The 17537-nt window shown below is 47.1% G+C and overlaps 1 protein-coding gene across 2 annotated transcripts in view; it reads left to right on the top strand.

Moving 5' to 3' along the window:
• Positions 1–16877, top strand: part of LOC116840801 (titin) — a 32342-nt gene extending 15465 nt beyond the window's left edge. Inside the window, exons 4-7 of one of the 2 annotated variants that reach the window (XM_032808000.1) lie at positions 4076–4515; positions 4693–4895; positions 4980–6318; positions 6505–16877. In XM_032808000.1, the coding sequence (XP_032663891.1) occupies positions 4076–4515; positions 4693–4895; positions 4980–6318; positions 6505–15788 (11266 nt within the window). In that variant the 3' untranslated portion in view covers positions 15789–16877. Of the gene's footprint in view, positions 1–4075; positions 4516–4692; positions 4896–4979 lie in introns of both variants that reach the window. The other variant, XM_032807999.1, reaches the window with a different exon arrangement.
• The last annotated feature ends 660 nt before the right edge of the window (positions 16878–17537 follow it).

The raw sequence follows: 17537 nt of genomic DNA, 5'->3' as shown, positions 1-17537 counted from the left end.
CGAAAGTGGTCAAGACATACTTGGAAACGTTGAAATGGGAAGTTCTACCCCACCCGCCGTATTCTCCAGACGTTGTTCCCTCTGACTATCACTTGTTTCGATCAATGGCACACGGCCTGGCTGACCAGCACTTCCAGTCTTATGAAGAAGTAAAAAATTGGATCGATTCGTGGATCGCCTCAAAAGATGACCAGTTTTTTCGACGCGGGATTCGTACGCTGCCCGAAAGATGGGAGAAAGTAGTGGCCAGCGATGGACAATACTTTGAATCATAAATATATAACCAGTTTTTTACAATAAAACCTCGAATTTCGGAAAAAAACGGCGGAAGCAAAGTTGTACACCTAATAAATTTTTTTCTCAGTGTAATGAACTTTTATACTACTCTACAGGTTCTAGAGTAAAGAATATTTTATGACAAAATTTAACATTTCTAAAATGTCTTATTTTTAAATGTTTCCTTAGTTTTCATTTTAAAAAGTTATATAAAACCCTAAACTACAATACAAATAATTAAATAATTGGAACTAATTCGTCTCTAGACAAATTACTATTTAAAATGACTTATTTCGACCTTTCCAAGACGAATTCTTACCATTTTTCCATGGAATTTTGAACGAATAAAAATGCTACCATTGTATTTAGCGAACCAAAAAAAATGTAATGCTTATATGTATAATTTATACTACACTTTTTAGGCCAAAATTAGCCCACTTCACCTATCGTCCTACGACTGTTTCAAATAAGTAATTGCGGCTCATTTAGTTGCCTCGGCGATTAGTCACCGGAAATTTCTACGTGATTCCACCCCGACCTCTTCAGCGTAACTTTCCCTTCGAGTTTTATCGCGGCTCTAAAATCATGTTCGGCACGTCACACGGTTACACGCGGTTTTAATCGATCGAAGATACATGATGACTTCCCCTCCTGCCCACGTTGTATTCGACCAAGTCTGACTTTCTCGGAATTGCGTTTCACAATGTGCGACTACAAAAGGACAAGAGAGAGGAAGAATGACAATGACTGAATTTCGATATCACTCGATACAGCTGTACCGTGTAAGTAGGCTGCTGCGTACGAAATCACGTTGTCCAAGTACGTCAAGTCGTTCTGCATAAAATATTGGCAAGAGTGGCTCGTGTCTTCTTACCCACCATTTACGGTAAACGATTGGCATCGCCTTCGAAACATGAAAAGTATCTCCAGTGCGACGCGTGTCACTCGAAAAGGAAAGCCGAGCGGCTTTTCGTTGATTAATCCGATTGACGATCGAAGGGAGAACTCGTGTCACTCGCCGTTCGACAAAATCTCAAGTTTGCCTTTGGACGCGTCGATTTATAGATAAGTACATCGCGAAAAACTTTTGATATAATCACATTGTATAACAAGCTCTTTTGTTACTATTTAACTTACTACTGATATTGCCGAGAGATTCCCTTTAGAACCTACGAGTGATTTCGTGCATTTCCAGGTCGAAGAGCCTCTACGTCGTATAATTCAGCTGTATCGATAGTTATTAAAGTAGAATCATTGTCGTGAGATTCAGGTCTTGCTCGAATGAAGAGGACGGATAATATATAGCGGGGGTGGGCGGTTCCTTGGGATACGACGAAAGACGATGATATTTTGGTTGTTGGTTCCGAAGGGAGTAAGAGTAAGGCGGGTGAATATGTACATGTTGCATTAACTCTCGCTATTTTCTGCCATTTAGAGACTAAGTAGAACTTCAGTTTCTATGTACATTACGCATACACTGATTCTTTAGAATATACAGATACTCTGAAGTCTATAATAATCTCTTTCAAGTCTATATTATTCTACTAGCTTTGACGAGTTCCCTTTAGAACTTACAAGTGATTTTGTGCGTTTTCTGCTATTTAAAGGCACCAAATTGAATTTCAGTTTCCGTGTGTACTGCACATGCACACTGATCCTTTAGAATATACGGATGTTAGAAAGTTCAGGTTCAAAGTAAGACTAAAATTCTGACTTGAGATAACGATTCACCTTGCATGAGAACGCACGTCTCGATTTGACTAATAAGACCTTTCCCTGCCAAGTCGCGTGCATAAATTAAATTATTCTTAAGCACGACATTAACGTTCATTGAATTGAATCGGTCAATTGGATTGAAACATGTTAGACATTACGATCGACAATCTTTATAATGCACTCATATTATCGCAATCTTACAACGCACACTTAAGAGATTGTCTTTATTAATTAATAACACGTAATATATCACGGCTAATTGAATATGATACTCTTCAGATACACGAAGTGTATCGAGCGAGCCGATCGTACCGTCGAAGAATTAATGAGTCTCGTTAAAAAGTAATGGCGCCTATAATGGTGCAAGTGGTTGCGTGACAATAACTGCCTACGAGACTGCAATTATACGAGTCCGGCGTAGGTTCTTACCGCAGATTGCAATGCGTTTCGTCCGCATGTTTCCGTCGGGCGCGGTTGCTGTAAATACCAACTGGAAGACTAACAAAACACCGAGGATCACGACACGATCGGGCAGACTTTTACGCTCCTGATGAGAGAATCCCATGTCCTGTCGTGTGTACTTCGAAATCTGTGTTGTTTTCCACGCTCTATTCGTTAGATGCTATTTTCACTTCAAGATCGTGAGAACGTATTGCAACGATCTTTCATTATAGATTCTTTAATATCTCTCATAATGATCGAAGGGTCCACATCGACAGTTATTACTTGAAACTCATTTCGAGTGAGATATCCAGATTTAAATTCAAAGATTAATGAAAATTTCTCAGTTGAATCGCACAATTATAGATATAAATATCATATGCATTATAATTCCAGCAAAAAACTTGGGTCTAACTCTGAGTAAAAATCTGAGTATTTCATGTAAAACAGGATTCAGATGATAATTATTAATACAGGCCTTAGAGAGAATTAAAGTAGATTCTTATTTTGAAGACTTCTCTGCTGTTTAGTTGCAAATCTCTTTTTATTGGGAGTACAAATTAGTTCGGTCCGTTTTTTGTGGTCAAAAATGCATTTATTTCAGAACAAAATGAATGAACAGATTAATCAAAGTATTGTCCATCGCTGGCTACTACTTTTTCCCACCTTTCAGGCAATTTTCGAATTCTCGAAAAAATGTCTCGTCTTTTGAGGCGATCCAAGTTAGGAGCCAATTTTCGATTTATACGAAAGAAGTGAACCGGTGACCTGCCAAATCGTGCTGCATCCGTCGGAATAACCAGTAATCAGAAAGAGCAATGTCCGGCGAATACGGCGGTTGCGGTAAAATCCTTAAGTGTTTCCAAATAATTTTTTACGACTTTTGCGACATAAGGCCCAGCGTTATCATGCAGAAGAACTTTGTCATATCTTTGCTCGTATTCCGGCCGTTTTTCTCGTAATGCACGGCTCAAACGAATCAACGAAGTGTAACTCCCAATGATTCTGCAAGCTCCTCTTGCGTTTGACTCGGATCTTCATCGAGTAATGCCTCCAATTCTTTGTCTTCGAATTTTTTTGGCTGTCTAGAGCGAGGCTTGTCTTCAACGCTGAAATAACCATTCTTGAAACGTCGAAACCATTCCCTACATGATTTATCAGTTGAAGCATTGTCACCATAAACTTCTACAAGCATTCGATGCGCTTCAGCTGTACTTTTCTTCCAATTAAAGCAGAAAACTAAAACCTCTCGCAAATGCTGCTTAGTTAACACAAAATTTGACATACTCAACACAGTAAAAAACAGGGGTTTTGTATGAAATTCAAAGCGATATAAACTGAATATTATTAACAGATGTCTAACCTCTCTGAAACCACCGAAATCAGCTTTCACTATGAAACATTCATAACAGCCAGAGCCATTTTTTGAAAACGGACCGAACTAATCTGTACTCCCAATAATTGTGGGACATGCGAGTAATATTTCTGTTATTCCAAAAGGGGAATATTATGTGTTTTCCCATTTATTTCGTAATAATAGCAATAATCTCCCGCGAATGTGTTTTTTCCTTTTCTAGTGATATTAAACAGGCATAATCACCTGGCCTCCCATTAGAATTCTAACGTGTCGCAATGATTTCAGGCGTCATCGTTGTCCGCACAACTACCCCGACGAACACATAGATATATCACACGATGAATCGATCCACGCGGTGAGCTCCTATCGGCAAGAGTACGATGAGAAACGCGTAGACAGACAGACGAGATACTATCATGAGGACCAACTGCATATAGGCGGCGAATTTACCGGGGAGAGGCGAACCGATTATGTGGCTACCAAGGGCGAGAGAGCGCCCGTCAAGAAGCCGCAGGATCACCTCAAACCCGAGGGTGAATTCGTCGGGAGGCCAAAGCAGGAGGCGCCCACGAGAGGCGAAAGGGCACCTGTGAAGAAGCCGCAGGACAATCTGAAGCCGGAAGGCGAATTCATCGGCAAACCGCGGGAGGAAGCGCCGAAGTATGGCGAACGAGCACCGATCACGAAGCCGCGGGATACCTTGAAATTCGAAGGAGACTTCGACAGTAAGTCTCGACGCATCATTCGCGTATCGGTAAACTCGTTTTCCTCTTCGCGAAACATTTTAAATTCAATAATCCGCGGCTCCTTGGTAGTATTGAGATGTACACTCTAGAATGGACATTCTTTTCGTAAAAACGTATCGCGATGCGGATAAAAGGAGTCCCTTTGTCGCTTTTCAGCTACCACGACGACCGAGCTGGTCTTCACCGGAACTCCCGGCGAACGACCGAGCCCGATCCGCCGCAACACTTATACGAAAGTAGAGGGTGATTTCATCGATGAAACAACTACACGATCCCAGTACGTCGATCATCGCAGTATTCAACGTGCTGAGATCGTCAGGCGAACGGATAACCTCACTGTGGGAGAGGGTGAATTCACGGTTGGTAGAATGTTTGCGCGGATTATTGTATAATAATCGTTACTTCATTCAGTTTGCTTATCGTTTTTAAAAATTGTGTTGCAGGGTACCTCTCATGTCAAGGAGGATTTCCAGACCCATGTTGTCGAACGTGAGCCTCAATGGCGACCCAAATATCCCGAGGAGACCGATCGGTTCTACGGCAAGACCGACATCATAGATAGCACTACCACCAGCCAGCAACAATATCGTACCTTCGACCAGACGGATTATAAAAGTACCACTGTAGTTAGAAGAGCTGACAATCTGAGACCTGAAGGACCCTTCGAGGCATTACCACACACCAAGGATGATTACATAGCACCAATATTACCGCGCAGACCAGAGCCACGAAAACCAAAAGATAATTTAAAACCCGAAGGATCATTCGAAGGGCAACCTAAAGATGATTACAGACCAACGAGAGGAGAGCGAGCTGACGTTAAGCGTCCCGAAGATAATCTAAGACCAGAAGGACCGTTCGAAGGACGTCCTAAAGATGATTATTCGCCTAAACGCGGCGAAAGACCTGAAGTAAAACGGCCTGAAGATAATTTGCGTCCTGAAGGACCGTTCGAAGGCCGACCTAAGGATGATTATAGACCAACTAGAGGTGAACGCGCTGACGTGAAACGTCCTAAAGATAATTTAAGACCGGAAGGACCATTCCAGGGTCGTCCTAAGGATGATTATAAACCAACGAGAGGAGAGCGAGCTGATGTTAAGCGTCCCGAAGATAACCTAAGACCCGAAGGACTATTCGAAGGTCGTCCTAAGGATGATTACAAACCGACCAGAGGTGAGCGCGCAGACGTGAAACGGCCTGAGGATAATTTAAGGCCGGAAGGACCATTCGAGGGTCGTCCTAAGGATGACTTCTCTCCGAAAAGAGTAGATCGTCCAGAAGTAAAACGTCCTGAAGATAACTTGAGACCCGAAGGACCATTCGAGGGTCGTCCTAAGGATGATTATAAGCCAACCAGAGGTGAACGCGCAGATGTGAAGCGTCCTGAAGATAATTTGAGACCGGAAGGACCATTCGAGGGCCGTCCTAAGGATGATTATAAGCCAACCAGAGGTGAACGCGCAGATGTGAAGCGTCCTGAAGATAATTTGAGACCGGAAGGACCATTCGAGGGCCGTCCTAAGGATGATTATAAGCCAACCAGAGGTGAACGCGCAGATGTGAAGCGTCCTGAAGATAATTTGAGACCGGAAGGACCATTCGAGGGCCGTCCTAAGGATGATTATAAGCCAACCAGAGGTGAGCGCGCAGATGTGAAACGTCCTGAGGATAATTTGAGACCGGAAGGACTATTCGAGGGACGTCCTAAGGATGATTACAAACCAACTAGAGGTGAACGCGCAGATGTAAAACGTCCTGAGGATAATTTGAGACCCGAAGGTCCATTCGAGGGCCGTCCTAAGGATGACTTCTCCCCGAAAAAAGCGGATCGTCCAGAAGTGAAACGTCCTAAAGATAATTTGAGACCCGAAGGTCCATTCGAGGGACGTCCTAAGGATGATTACAAACCAACTAGAGGTGAACGCGCAGATGTAAAACGTCCTGAGGATAATTTGAGACCCGAAGGTCCATTCGAAGGTCGTCCTAAGGATGATTACAAACCAACTAAAGGCGAACGTGCAGATGTGAAACGTCCTGAGGATAATTTGAGGCCGGAAGGACCATTCGAGGGCCGTCCTAAGGATGACTTCTCTCCGAAAAGAGCGGATCGTCCAGAAGTGAAACGACCGAAAGATAACTTACGACCTGAGGGTGACTTTATAGATCGTCCGAAAGATCAGTATACACCTGGTGAGAAACGTACACCAATTAGACATCCGGATAATCTGCATCCAGAAGGTGATTTTGAGAGACCCCAATTAATACCTTATGGTCCCGGCGACAGAGCTTCCATCGTGCGTCACCCGGACAATCTGTTTCCGATTGGAGAATTTCCAGATAAGGAGGTTGAGCCTTTCCGACCAGCTGAGCGTAGAACACCTATCAAACACGACGATAACCTTCGTCCGGAAGGCGACTTTATAGGGAAACCCAAGGATGATTACAGGCCGACTAAAGGAGAACGCGCTGATGTTAAAAGACCAGAGGATAATTTGAAACCAGAGGGACCATTCGAGGCTTGGCCTAAAGATGATTACAGCCCCAAAAGAGCGGAACGTCCAGAGGTGAAGAAACCGCAAGACAATCTAAAGCCGGAAGGACTGTTTGAAGGACGACCTAAAGATGACTTTAAACCAACTAAAGGAGATCGTGCAGATGTTCGACGTCCGGAAGATAACTTACGACCCGAGGGACTCTTCGAAGGGCGACCAAAAGATGATTATTTACCTAAGCGTGCCGAACGTCCTGAAGTAAAACGTCCAGAGGATAACTTACGACCAGAAGGTCTATTCGAAGGCCGCCCGAAAGACGATTATAGGCCGACTAAAGGAGGTAGAGCGGATGTTAAACGGCCGGAAGATAACTTGCGACCGGAAGGACCTTTCGTGGGACGCCCGAAGGATGATTATTCGCCCAAACGTGCCGAACGGCCTGAAGTAAAACGACCAGAAGACAATCTACGTCCCGAAGGTGTCTTTGAGAGACCAGAGAAAGAACCCATTGGTCCAGCGGAGAGACGCAGTCCCATTAAACATCCGGATAATCTAAAACCCGAAGGTGATTTTGAGCGACCTGATCAAGAAGTTTATCATCCGGCAGAGCGGCCAACAGTTAAAAAACCAATAGACAATCTGAAGCCCGAAGGTGACTTCGAAAGACCTCGTCCTAAGGAATATACCCCAGCGGAGAAACGAACGCCCGTGAGACACCCAGACAATCTTAAGCCGGAAGGAGAATTCGTTGGCAAGCCCATAGACGTCACGCCTACTAAAGGCGACCGCGGGGATGTTAAACGGCCGGAAGATAACTTAAGACCGGAAGGACTGTTCGAAGGACGCCCGAAAAACGATTACTTGCCCAAACGCGCTGAACGTCCTGAGATAAAACGCCCAGAAGACAACTTACGACCAGAAGGCTCATTCGAAGGACGTCCAAAGGACGATTACAAGCCCACTAAAGGAGATCGAGCGGATGTTAAACGACCGGAAGACAATTTAAGACCCGAAGGACCGTTCGAGGGACGCCCGAAGGACGACTACTCACCGAAACGTGCCGAGCGTCCTGAAGTGAAACGTCCGGAGGATAATCTGCGTCCCGAAGGTGATTTTGAGAGACCAGAGAAGGCTCCTGTCGGGCCAGCAGAGAGGCGAACTCCGATTAAACATCCAGATAACCTTAAACCGGAAGGCGAATTCGTCGGAAGACCCAAAGAAGATTTCACTCCCACTAAAGGCGATCGCGCGGATGTTAAAAGACCGGAAGATAATCTAAGACCAGAGGGGCCATTTGAAGGTAGGCCGAAAGACGACTATAGACCGGTGCGCGGAGAACGCGTCGACATCGTCAAACGTACGGATAATTTGCGCATGGAAGGAGACATCGAGACATACAGATCCAGAGATGAATACACCGACTTCCTTATACGCGAGAGAAGCGAAATCACGCGCTACGAAGACAATTTGCGTATGGAGGGTGAGTTTATCGATACGAGAACGCGAGACGACTTTAAAGTCGTAAGAGGCGAACGCGTGGACATTGTTAAACATCTCGACAATTTGAGGCCAGAAGGTGCGTTTGAAGGTCGCCCAAAGGACGATTATATGCCTAAAAGAGCTGAGAGACCCGAGATCAAGAAACCGGAAGACAACTTGAAACCAGAAGGTGACTTTGTACGTCGGCCCAAAGAGGAGGTGCCTAAGAAAGGCGAGAGAGCTGATATTAAGAAGCCGAAAGATAATTTACGACCAGAAGGTGATTTCGAAAGACCGGAGAAGAAACCAATTAGCCCAGCAGAGAGGCGTTCTCCAATTAAACATGCAGACAATCTGAAGCCGGAAGGTGAATTTGAGAGACCTAAGCCTGAAGAGTTTAAGCCCGCGGATAGACCAGTGGTGAAGAAACCCCACGATAACTTGAAGCCAGAAGGCGAATTCGTCTCCAGACCGAAGGAAGAGGCGCCAAAGAAAGGCGATCGAGCTGATGTGAAAAAGCCCAAGGATAATCTGCGTCCTGAAGGCGACTTCGAGAGACCGGAAAAGGCGCCTATTGGTCCAGCAGAGAGACGTACTCCCATTAAACATGCGGATAATCTGAAGCCAGAAGGTGAATTTGAGAGACCTAAACCTGAAGAATTTAAACCCGCGGAAAGACCAGTGGTGAAGAAACCGCACGACAACCTGAAGCCAGAAGGTGAGTTCGTCACGAGACCAAAAGAAGAGGCGCCAAGAAAAGGCGATCGAGCTGCCGTGAAGAAACCCAAGGACAATCTGCGTCCTGAAGGCGATTTCGAGAGGCCGGAAAAGGCGCCTATTGGTCCAGCGGAAAGACGTACTCCAATTAAACATCCGGATAATTTAAGACCCGAAGGCGAATTCGAACGACCTGATCAGGAAGCTTACCGTCCGGCTGAAAGGCCGGAAGTCAAGAAACCAGTGGATAATTTGAAGCCAGAAGGCGAGTTCGAAAGACCTCTTCCGGAAAAATATGCTCCAGCCGAAAAACGAACGCCAGTGAAACATCCAGATAACCTCAAACCTGAAGGAGAATTTGTCGGTAGACCCAAAGAAGATTTTACTCCCACCAAAGGTGATCGTGCGGATGTTAAGAGACCAGAAGATAATCTAAGACCAGAGGGGCCATTTGAAGGCAGACCGAAGGACGACTATCGACCAGTGCGTGGAGAACGTGTGGACATTGTAAAGCACACCGACAATTTGCGTATGGAAGGAGATATTGAGACGTACAGATCGAGAGACGAGTACACTGACTTCCTGATACGCGAGAGAAGTGAAATCACACGCTACGAAGACAACTTGCGTATGGAAGGCAAATTCATTGACACGAGGACGCGAGACGATTATAAAGTCGTGAGAGGCGAACGCGTGGACATTGTTAAACATCTCGACAATTTAAGGCCAGAAGGTCCGTTCGAAGCTCGTCCAAAAGACGATTATTCACCTAAGAGAGCCGAGAGACCCGAGATCAAAAAGCCGGAAGACAACTTGAAACCGGAAGGCGACTTTGTACGTCGGCTCAAGGAAGAGGCGCCTAAGAAAGGCGAGAGAGCTGATATTAAAAAGCCGAAAGATAATTTACGACCAGAAGGTGATTTCGAAAGACCGGAGAAGAAACCAATCGGCCCAGCGGAGAGACGTTCCCCGATTAAACATACTGATAACTTAAAACCGGAAGGAGAGTTCGAGAGACCGAAACCTGAAGAATTCAAGCCTGCGGAAAGACCAGTCGTGAAGAAACCGCACGATAATCTGAAGCCAGAAGGTGAGTTCGTTACGAGACCGAAAGAAGAAGCACCGAAGAAAGGCGATCGAGCTGACATGAAGAGGCCCAAAGACAATCTGCGTCCTGAAGGCAATTTCGAGAGGCCGGAAAAGGCGCCTATTGGTCCAGCGGAAAGGCGCAGTCCAATTAAACATCCAGATAATTTGAAACCCGAAGGGGAGTTTGACCGACCTGATCAGGAGACTTACCGTCCGGCTGAAAGACCAGAAGTCAAGAAACCAGTGGATAACCTGAAACCAGAAGGTGAATTTGAAAGACCTCGTCCAGAAAAATATGCTCCAGCCGAAAAACGAACGCCGGTGAAACATCCGGATAACCTCAAGCCTGAAGGTGAATTCGTTCGCAGACCCAAAGAAGATTTTACTCCCACCAAAGGTGATCGTGCGGATGTTAAGAAACCGGAAGATAATCTAAGACCAGAAGGGCCATTCGAAGGCAGACCGAAGGACGACTATCGACCAGTGCGTGGAGAACGCGTGGACATTGTAAAGCACACCGACAATTTGCGTATGGAAGGAGACATTGAGACGTACAGATCGAGAGACGAGTACACTGACTTCCTGATACGCGAGAGAAGTGAAATCACACGCTATGAAGACAATTTGCGTATGGAGGGTGAGTTTATCGATACGAGAACGCGAGACGACTTTAAAGTCGTAAGAGGCGAACGCGTGGACATTGTTAAACATCTCGACAATTTGAGGCCGGAGGGTCCGTTTGAAGGTCGCCCAAAGGACGATTATATGCCTAAAAGAGCCGAGAGACCCGAGATCAAGAAGCCGGAAGATAACTTGAAACCAGAAGGTGACTTTGTACGTCGACCCAAAGAGGAGGTGCCTAAAAAAGGCGAGAGAGCTGATGTTAAAAAGCCGAAAGATAATTTACGACCAGAAGGTGATTTCGAAAGACCGGAGAAGAAACCAATTGGTCCAGCGGAGAGGCGTTCTCCGATTAAACACGCAGACAATCTGAAGCCGGAGGGTGAATTTGAGAGACCGAAACCTGAAGAATTCAAACCTGCGGAAAGACCGATCGTGAAGAAACCTCACGATAACTTGAAGCCAGAAGGCGAGTTTGTTTCGAGGCCGAAAGAAAAGGCGCCAAAGAAAGGCGATCGAGCTGACGTGAAAAAGCCTAAGGACAATCTGCGTCCTGAAGGCGATTTCGAAAGACCGGAAAAGGCGCCTATTGGTCCAGCAGAGAGACGTTCTCCCATTAAACACGCGGATAATCTGAAACCGGAGGGTGAGTTTGAGAGACCGAAACCTGAAGAATTTAAACCCGCGGAAAGACCAGTCGTGAAGAAACCGCACGACAACCTAAAGCCAGAAGGTGAGTTCGTCACGAGACCAAAAGAAGAGGCGCCAAGAAAAGGCGATCGAGCTGCCGTGAAGAAACCCAAGGACAATCTGCGTCTTGAAGGCGATTTCGAGAGGCCGGAAAAGGCGCCTATTGGTCCAGCGGAAAGACGTACTCCAATTAAACATCCGGATAATTTAAGACCCGAAGGCGAATTCGAACGACCTGATCAGGAAGCTTACCGTCCGGCTGAAAGACCGGAAGTCAAGAAACCAGTAGATAACTTGAAACCAGAAGGTGAATTTGTCTCGAGACCGAAGGAAGAGGCGCCTAGAAAAGGTGACAGAGCTGAAGTAAAGAAGCCTAAAGATAATCTCAAGCCCGAGGGTGACTTTGAGAGACCGGAGAAGGCACCGATCGGTCCTGCTGAGCGACGTTCTCCGATTAAACATCCGGATAACTTGAGACCGGAAGGTGACTTTGAGCGGCCGAAGCACGAAGGGTACCAGCCGACAGAGAGACCTCGCGTGAAAAAGCCGACGGATAATCTCAAGCCAGAAGGCGACTTCGAGCGACCGCAGCCGAAGAAGATTAAGCCAGGTGAGAAGAGGACGCCGATCAAGCATCCCGATAATTTGAAGCCGGAAGGCGAGTTTGTCGGTCGTGCGCGGGAGGACGCTCCTCAACGTGGTGAACGGGCCGATGTCAGAAAGCCGCAAGATAATCTGCGGCCGGAAGGTGACTTCGAGAGGCCGGAGAAGAAAGCGGTTGGTCCGGCGGAAAGGAGGACTCCGATCAAGCATGCGGATAACTTGAAGCCGGAAGGTGAATTTGTGGGTAAACCTAAAGAAGAGGCTCCAAAGAGAGGAGATCGAGCAGACGTGAGGAGACCCACGGATAATCTCAAGCCTGAAGGGGACTTCGAGAGACCCGAGAAAGCTCCGATCGGGCCCGGGGAGAGACGTTCTCCGATTAGACATCCCGATAACTTGCGACCCGAGGGTGAATTCGCGACTCGTCCGAAGAAAGAGACACCACTCAAAGGTGAGAGAGCGGAAGTGACTAAGCCGAAGGATAATTTACGACCGGAAGGTGAGTTCGAGAGGCCTCAGAAGTCGCCGATTGCACCAGCGGAACGGCGCATGCCCATCCGACACGAGGACAACTTATATCCGGAAGGCGACTTCGTCGGGCGACCGAAGGATGACTTCGTTCCGCGACGTGCTGACCGACCGGTCCAAAAGAAGCCTAAGGACAACTTAAAACCGGAAGGCGAATTCGTGGGCAGACCCAAGGACGATTACAAACCGACCAAAGGGGAAAGAACAGAAGTCGTAGTGCATCGTGATAACCTGAAGATGGAGGGCGACATAGACGTTTACCGATCGCGCGACGATTACGTCGCCACGACCAAGCGCGAGCGCGTAGATATCGTTCACCGCGATGACAACTTGAAAATCGAAGGCGAGTTCGTTGATATTTATCGGCGAGACGACTATCGCGCCACTCGCGGCGAGCGCAGCGAGATCGTCAGACGTGAGGATAATCTCCGTCCCGAGGGTGACTTCGAGCGTCCGGAGAAGTCACCAATCGGTCCCGCGGAAAGAAGGTCTCCCATCAAACATCCTGACAACCTGAAACCGGAAGGTGACTTTGCGCAACGGCCAAAGGAAGCCGCACCTGTCAAGGGTGATCGAGCCACCGTGAAAAAGCCGCGAGACAATTTGAAGCCCGAAGGTGAATTCGAGAGACCAACCAAGTCACCTGTCGGCCCCGGCGAACGACGATCGCCCATCAAACATCCCGACAATCTGCATCCGGAGGGCGACTTTGTCGGCAGACCGAAGAAAGATGCGCCGCTGAAGGGTGACCGAGCAGATGTGAAGAAACCGAAAGACAACCTTCGACCTGAGGGAGATTTCGCGAAACGTACGCCGAAGAAGGTGGAGGCAGCCGAGCGCAGGACTCCAATCAGACACGAGGACAATCTACATCCAGAGGGAGACTTTTACATGACGCCTAAAGACGATTTCACTCCGAAGAAAGGAGATCGCTTACCAGTCAAGAGACCGCAGGACAATCTTCGTCCCGAGGGCGAAATGGAAGTGTCAGTCTCCTCGAAGGACGACTACAAATACGTTAACGGCGAACGCGTGGAAGTGCGTCGGCACGAGGATCACCTGCGGATGGAGGGACAGATGGACGTTCGTCGTTCAAGAGATGATTACAAGAAGCTCACGACGAGAGTGGAGAAAGTGGACGTGAAGAGGCGCGAGGATAATCTCAGAATGGAGGGCGAATTTATCGATGTGCGTCGCAAGGATGACTACACGCATATGGTCGGCGAACGCGTTCCTATCAAGAAGCATCCGGACAATCTGCGCCCGGAAGGGGACTTCGACATGCCTCAGAAGACAGTGATCGGCCCCGCGGAGAGAAGGTCACCGATTAAACATCCGGACAATCTCAAACCGGAGGGTGATTTCGAGCGTAGGACTCCGGGCAAGATTGGCCCAGGCGAGCGACGATCGCCGATACGTCACGCTGACAACCTGAAGCCGGAAGGCGACTTCATTGGACGTCCGCGCGACGACTTCACACCTAAGCGCGCGGAGAGGGCCGAGGTTGTGAGGAGAGAGGACAATCTGAGGATGACGGGCGATTTCGAGGGCACAACATCGCACAAATCGACCTATACGCTCGTGCGCGGCGAGCGCGCAGACATCAAGTCTCACGAGGACAACCTGAGAATTAGCAGCGGCGCGATGGAAACGAAGACCACCAGCAAGGATACGTACACACCTTCGCGACGGGAACTGTCACCCATTGGGAAAACGGTGAATCGCCGGAGGCACATGGAATCGTCCATCACACTCGGCGATGACACCGCCGTGATGACCACGACGAATCAGCGCAACTACAATACGTACACGAAGCGCGCGGGTAAGGACATCGCCGCGAAAATGAGCAAGATAGAGTCCGACAGCAGGAAGAGCGTGGAATCGCAGACTCTCGCAGATGGAACAGCCGTGACGACCATGCGACGAACGACAACTTCCGCTCAGTCCGATCAAAGAGCGGCCAGAGATGTCCAAACTATCAGCCATCAGCAACAGACTCAGCAGCAAGTCGCCGACCGTCGCGCGATCCAAGCGATCGACGCTATCACGGACTCGCGAAAGACGAGCGAGTTGCACTCACGATCGCAGAACCTCGCGCAAACTCGTCGAACACTCGAGGATAGATCGATCACGGAGGCGCATAGTCACCGCGGGCAGATCCTGCGGGAAGACATGTCTCGTTATGCGACCGACGCCACGCACGGCGAGCACCATCGGCAACACCAGCAACACGTCGAGCGTCATCAGCAGGAAATGAGCAAGCGCGACTACGTGAACACGCAACATATGGAGAGCCGACAGACCGTCGCGCGGTCTTCAGCGAAGCAACACGAACAGCACACGCACTCCAATCAGGCGCATTACCACACGACGCAATCGAGCAGCCCGGAATTCCGCCAAGTGATCAACGGGCAAAGCACGGAACGATCGCAAGTAGACTCGGGCACGAGGGTCAGCCATCACCGCAAGAACGTGATATCCTCCTCGTCGGCCGACGTGAGCAACGCGGTGCTCCATCGTCGTGGCGCCGCCGCCTCCTCCACCGAGGCGCTTCACACGATCTCGTCCACGGCGGCGGATCAACGCAAGAGCATCTCGAATCTGGCTGAGAGCGGCCAATACATCAGCAACTCGAGTCAGAGCAGCGACAGGCGCAGCCTGACCTCGCTGCACCGCAGCACGAAGGACGTGAATCCTTGGGCGGCCTCCAGCTATGAACGTCCGCAGAGAATCATCCGGCAAGACAACCTGACTGTCGGCGGCAAGTTCTACTCGCAGAGCGAGGCGAAGAACTACGGCAACTTCTCGAACACTCAGAGAGTCGAGAGAGTGCAGAGACAAAGCAACGTGTCCCACATTAATTTAGGTGCTGACAGCGGCACCGTCACCTCTAGCATGTACAAGAGGGAATATGTACCCAGGCACAGAGGACCCTGTCCAGCCTCTCTTTTAGAGGCCAAACAGGCGCCCTTCAAGCACACTAGAGACACGCCGAAGCACAAGTTCTACCTGCCCGTTATATCCAACTGAATCGCCCTGTCGAATCGAATCTGATGTTCTCTTCGTCATATTTTCTTTCAAATCGAATGCGATAACATCGGGACATTAAAGAATCACGAAAAGCGCGAATTAATGTACATTTGTTATTACAGTAACTCGATCAAGTTATATCTTATTACATCGACCATTGGGAGTGAAGTTACGTTAAAACATAGTGAATTCCAGTAATTCGAGTATGTCAGAGTACAAATTCAAGTAGAGTTTACTTTCGAGCTGCTCGGACTTTGCCATGACTGATGATCTGAGAGTGAAAAACCGTCTCGAATAATGCGGGCTGTCACGTGAACTCGCGTTATTGAAAAACTCATTTGTATCGTAATCATTGAAACGTCATTGTAAAAGTAAACTGGATCGCGGAAACATACGATCGTTTTTAAAATTGCAATATTAACGAATAAGATTTCCCTCATCGTGATAAACTGCTCTTGCGCGGCAATATTAAATATATAATCTGCTGAAAAATATACGTATATGTACGCATATATATACATATATACATATATAATTATGTACACCCCGGTGGTATGTGCTGTCCTCTTTTAGGACGCGACCGCGAGCGAAAGTATAATAATTATACGGTCGATAATCGCTAACTTTTATCTGCCGACGCGCAGATGCTGTTATGGATTCCTTTCTTCTTGAAACACGTGTATACAAAGCAATAACTAGAGCTTAAATCCGTGATACGGTCGGATCTAACGGAGGATTAGTTTCGTCCAATTAGGATGTAGTACACGCATTATATTATTCTATTACGCTGACATCATCATATAAGGTTTTATATGACAATGAATTCTTTGCGCTTGTGTTTTATTTAATTTTTTTTCAGCTTGTTTTACTGTGTTATGCATTATTTAGCGTTATGTTCTGCAAGAGATATATTCTCAGCAATATACACCGAGTTAAACGGAGGTTATGCGCCTTTTCTTTCCTTTACGTTTCTCCGTCAATTAACGCCCGTTGCTAATGGGTGAATTATCTGCTGGATGTTGGTTTATTTACTTTATTCACCGAACATTTATTTTAATTGAATAAAAGCGTTTCGCAATGATTTCTTGAGTTTTATGCTTTTCTTTATCACCTTCATATTTGTTTCATTAACGCACCTGCGCAAACGTTACGCACGATAGGACATTATTATTTGCTGCACGTGCAATATAACGTTTATATCGACGTGTATGTTGTATCACCGAAGCTAATTAATTAACTAGTTAATTAATGAAGAGACTATAAATAGATGTAGTAGAAGTGACCGTCGGCTTGAAGATGATTAGAGAGATTAGCGATTTTATCTCTATTTACACTCTTGAGATCTCTACTTCATCGAGGCGATTTAACCGTTTAGGTGTTAGGTAATCCGAAGCGAAGAATCTGCTATTATAGCATGACGCGGCGAAGGCAAAAGAAGCTGTACATATGTAACGTAGGATGACAAACGGTTCCAGTTTACTAATATTGTCGGCACAGCCATGGGCAATTCACAAATAGGGTGAATCGATGAGGCCTCATGGGCTATCGCCGACGCGATAAAAGAGTTACGTTCCTAATTTCATCCGAAACTCGGCTGCACAGACAATACTCTGGTGCGTATGCTAGATTTTACGCACCGTAGAGATGCATTAAAACAGCAAATACGCTAGACATCGAAAAGAGCGTTATTTTGTAACTGTATTTTTACGAAATCAAGTATGAAGCGGTACCAACTGTGTCCGAAATAAT

Source organism: Odontomachus brunneus, unplaced genomic scaffold (assembly GCF_010583005.1).
Source record: "Odontomachus brunneus isolate Ranch 3 - 2012 unplaced genomic scaffold, Obru_v1 Obru_scaffold_012, whole genome shotgun sequence".
In the NCBI taxonomy this organism is placed as follows: Eukaryota; Metazoa; Arthropoda; class Insecta; order Hymenoptera; family Formicidae; genus Odontomachus; species Odontomachus brunneus.
This window is presented reverse-complemented; position numbering and strand designations above follow the sequence as displayed.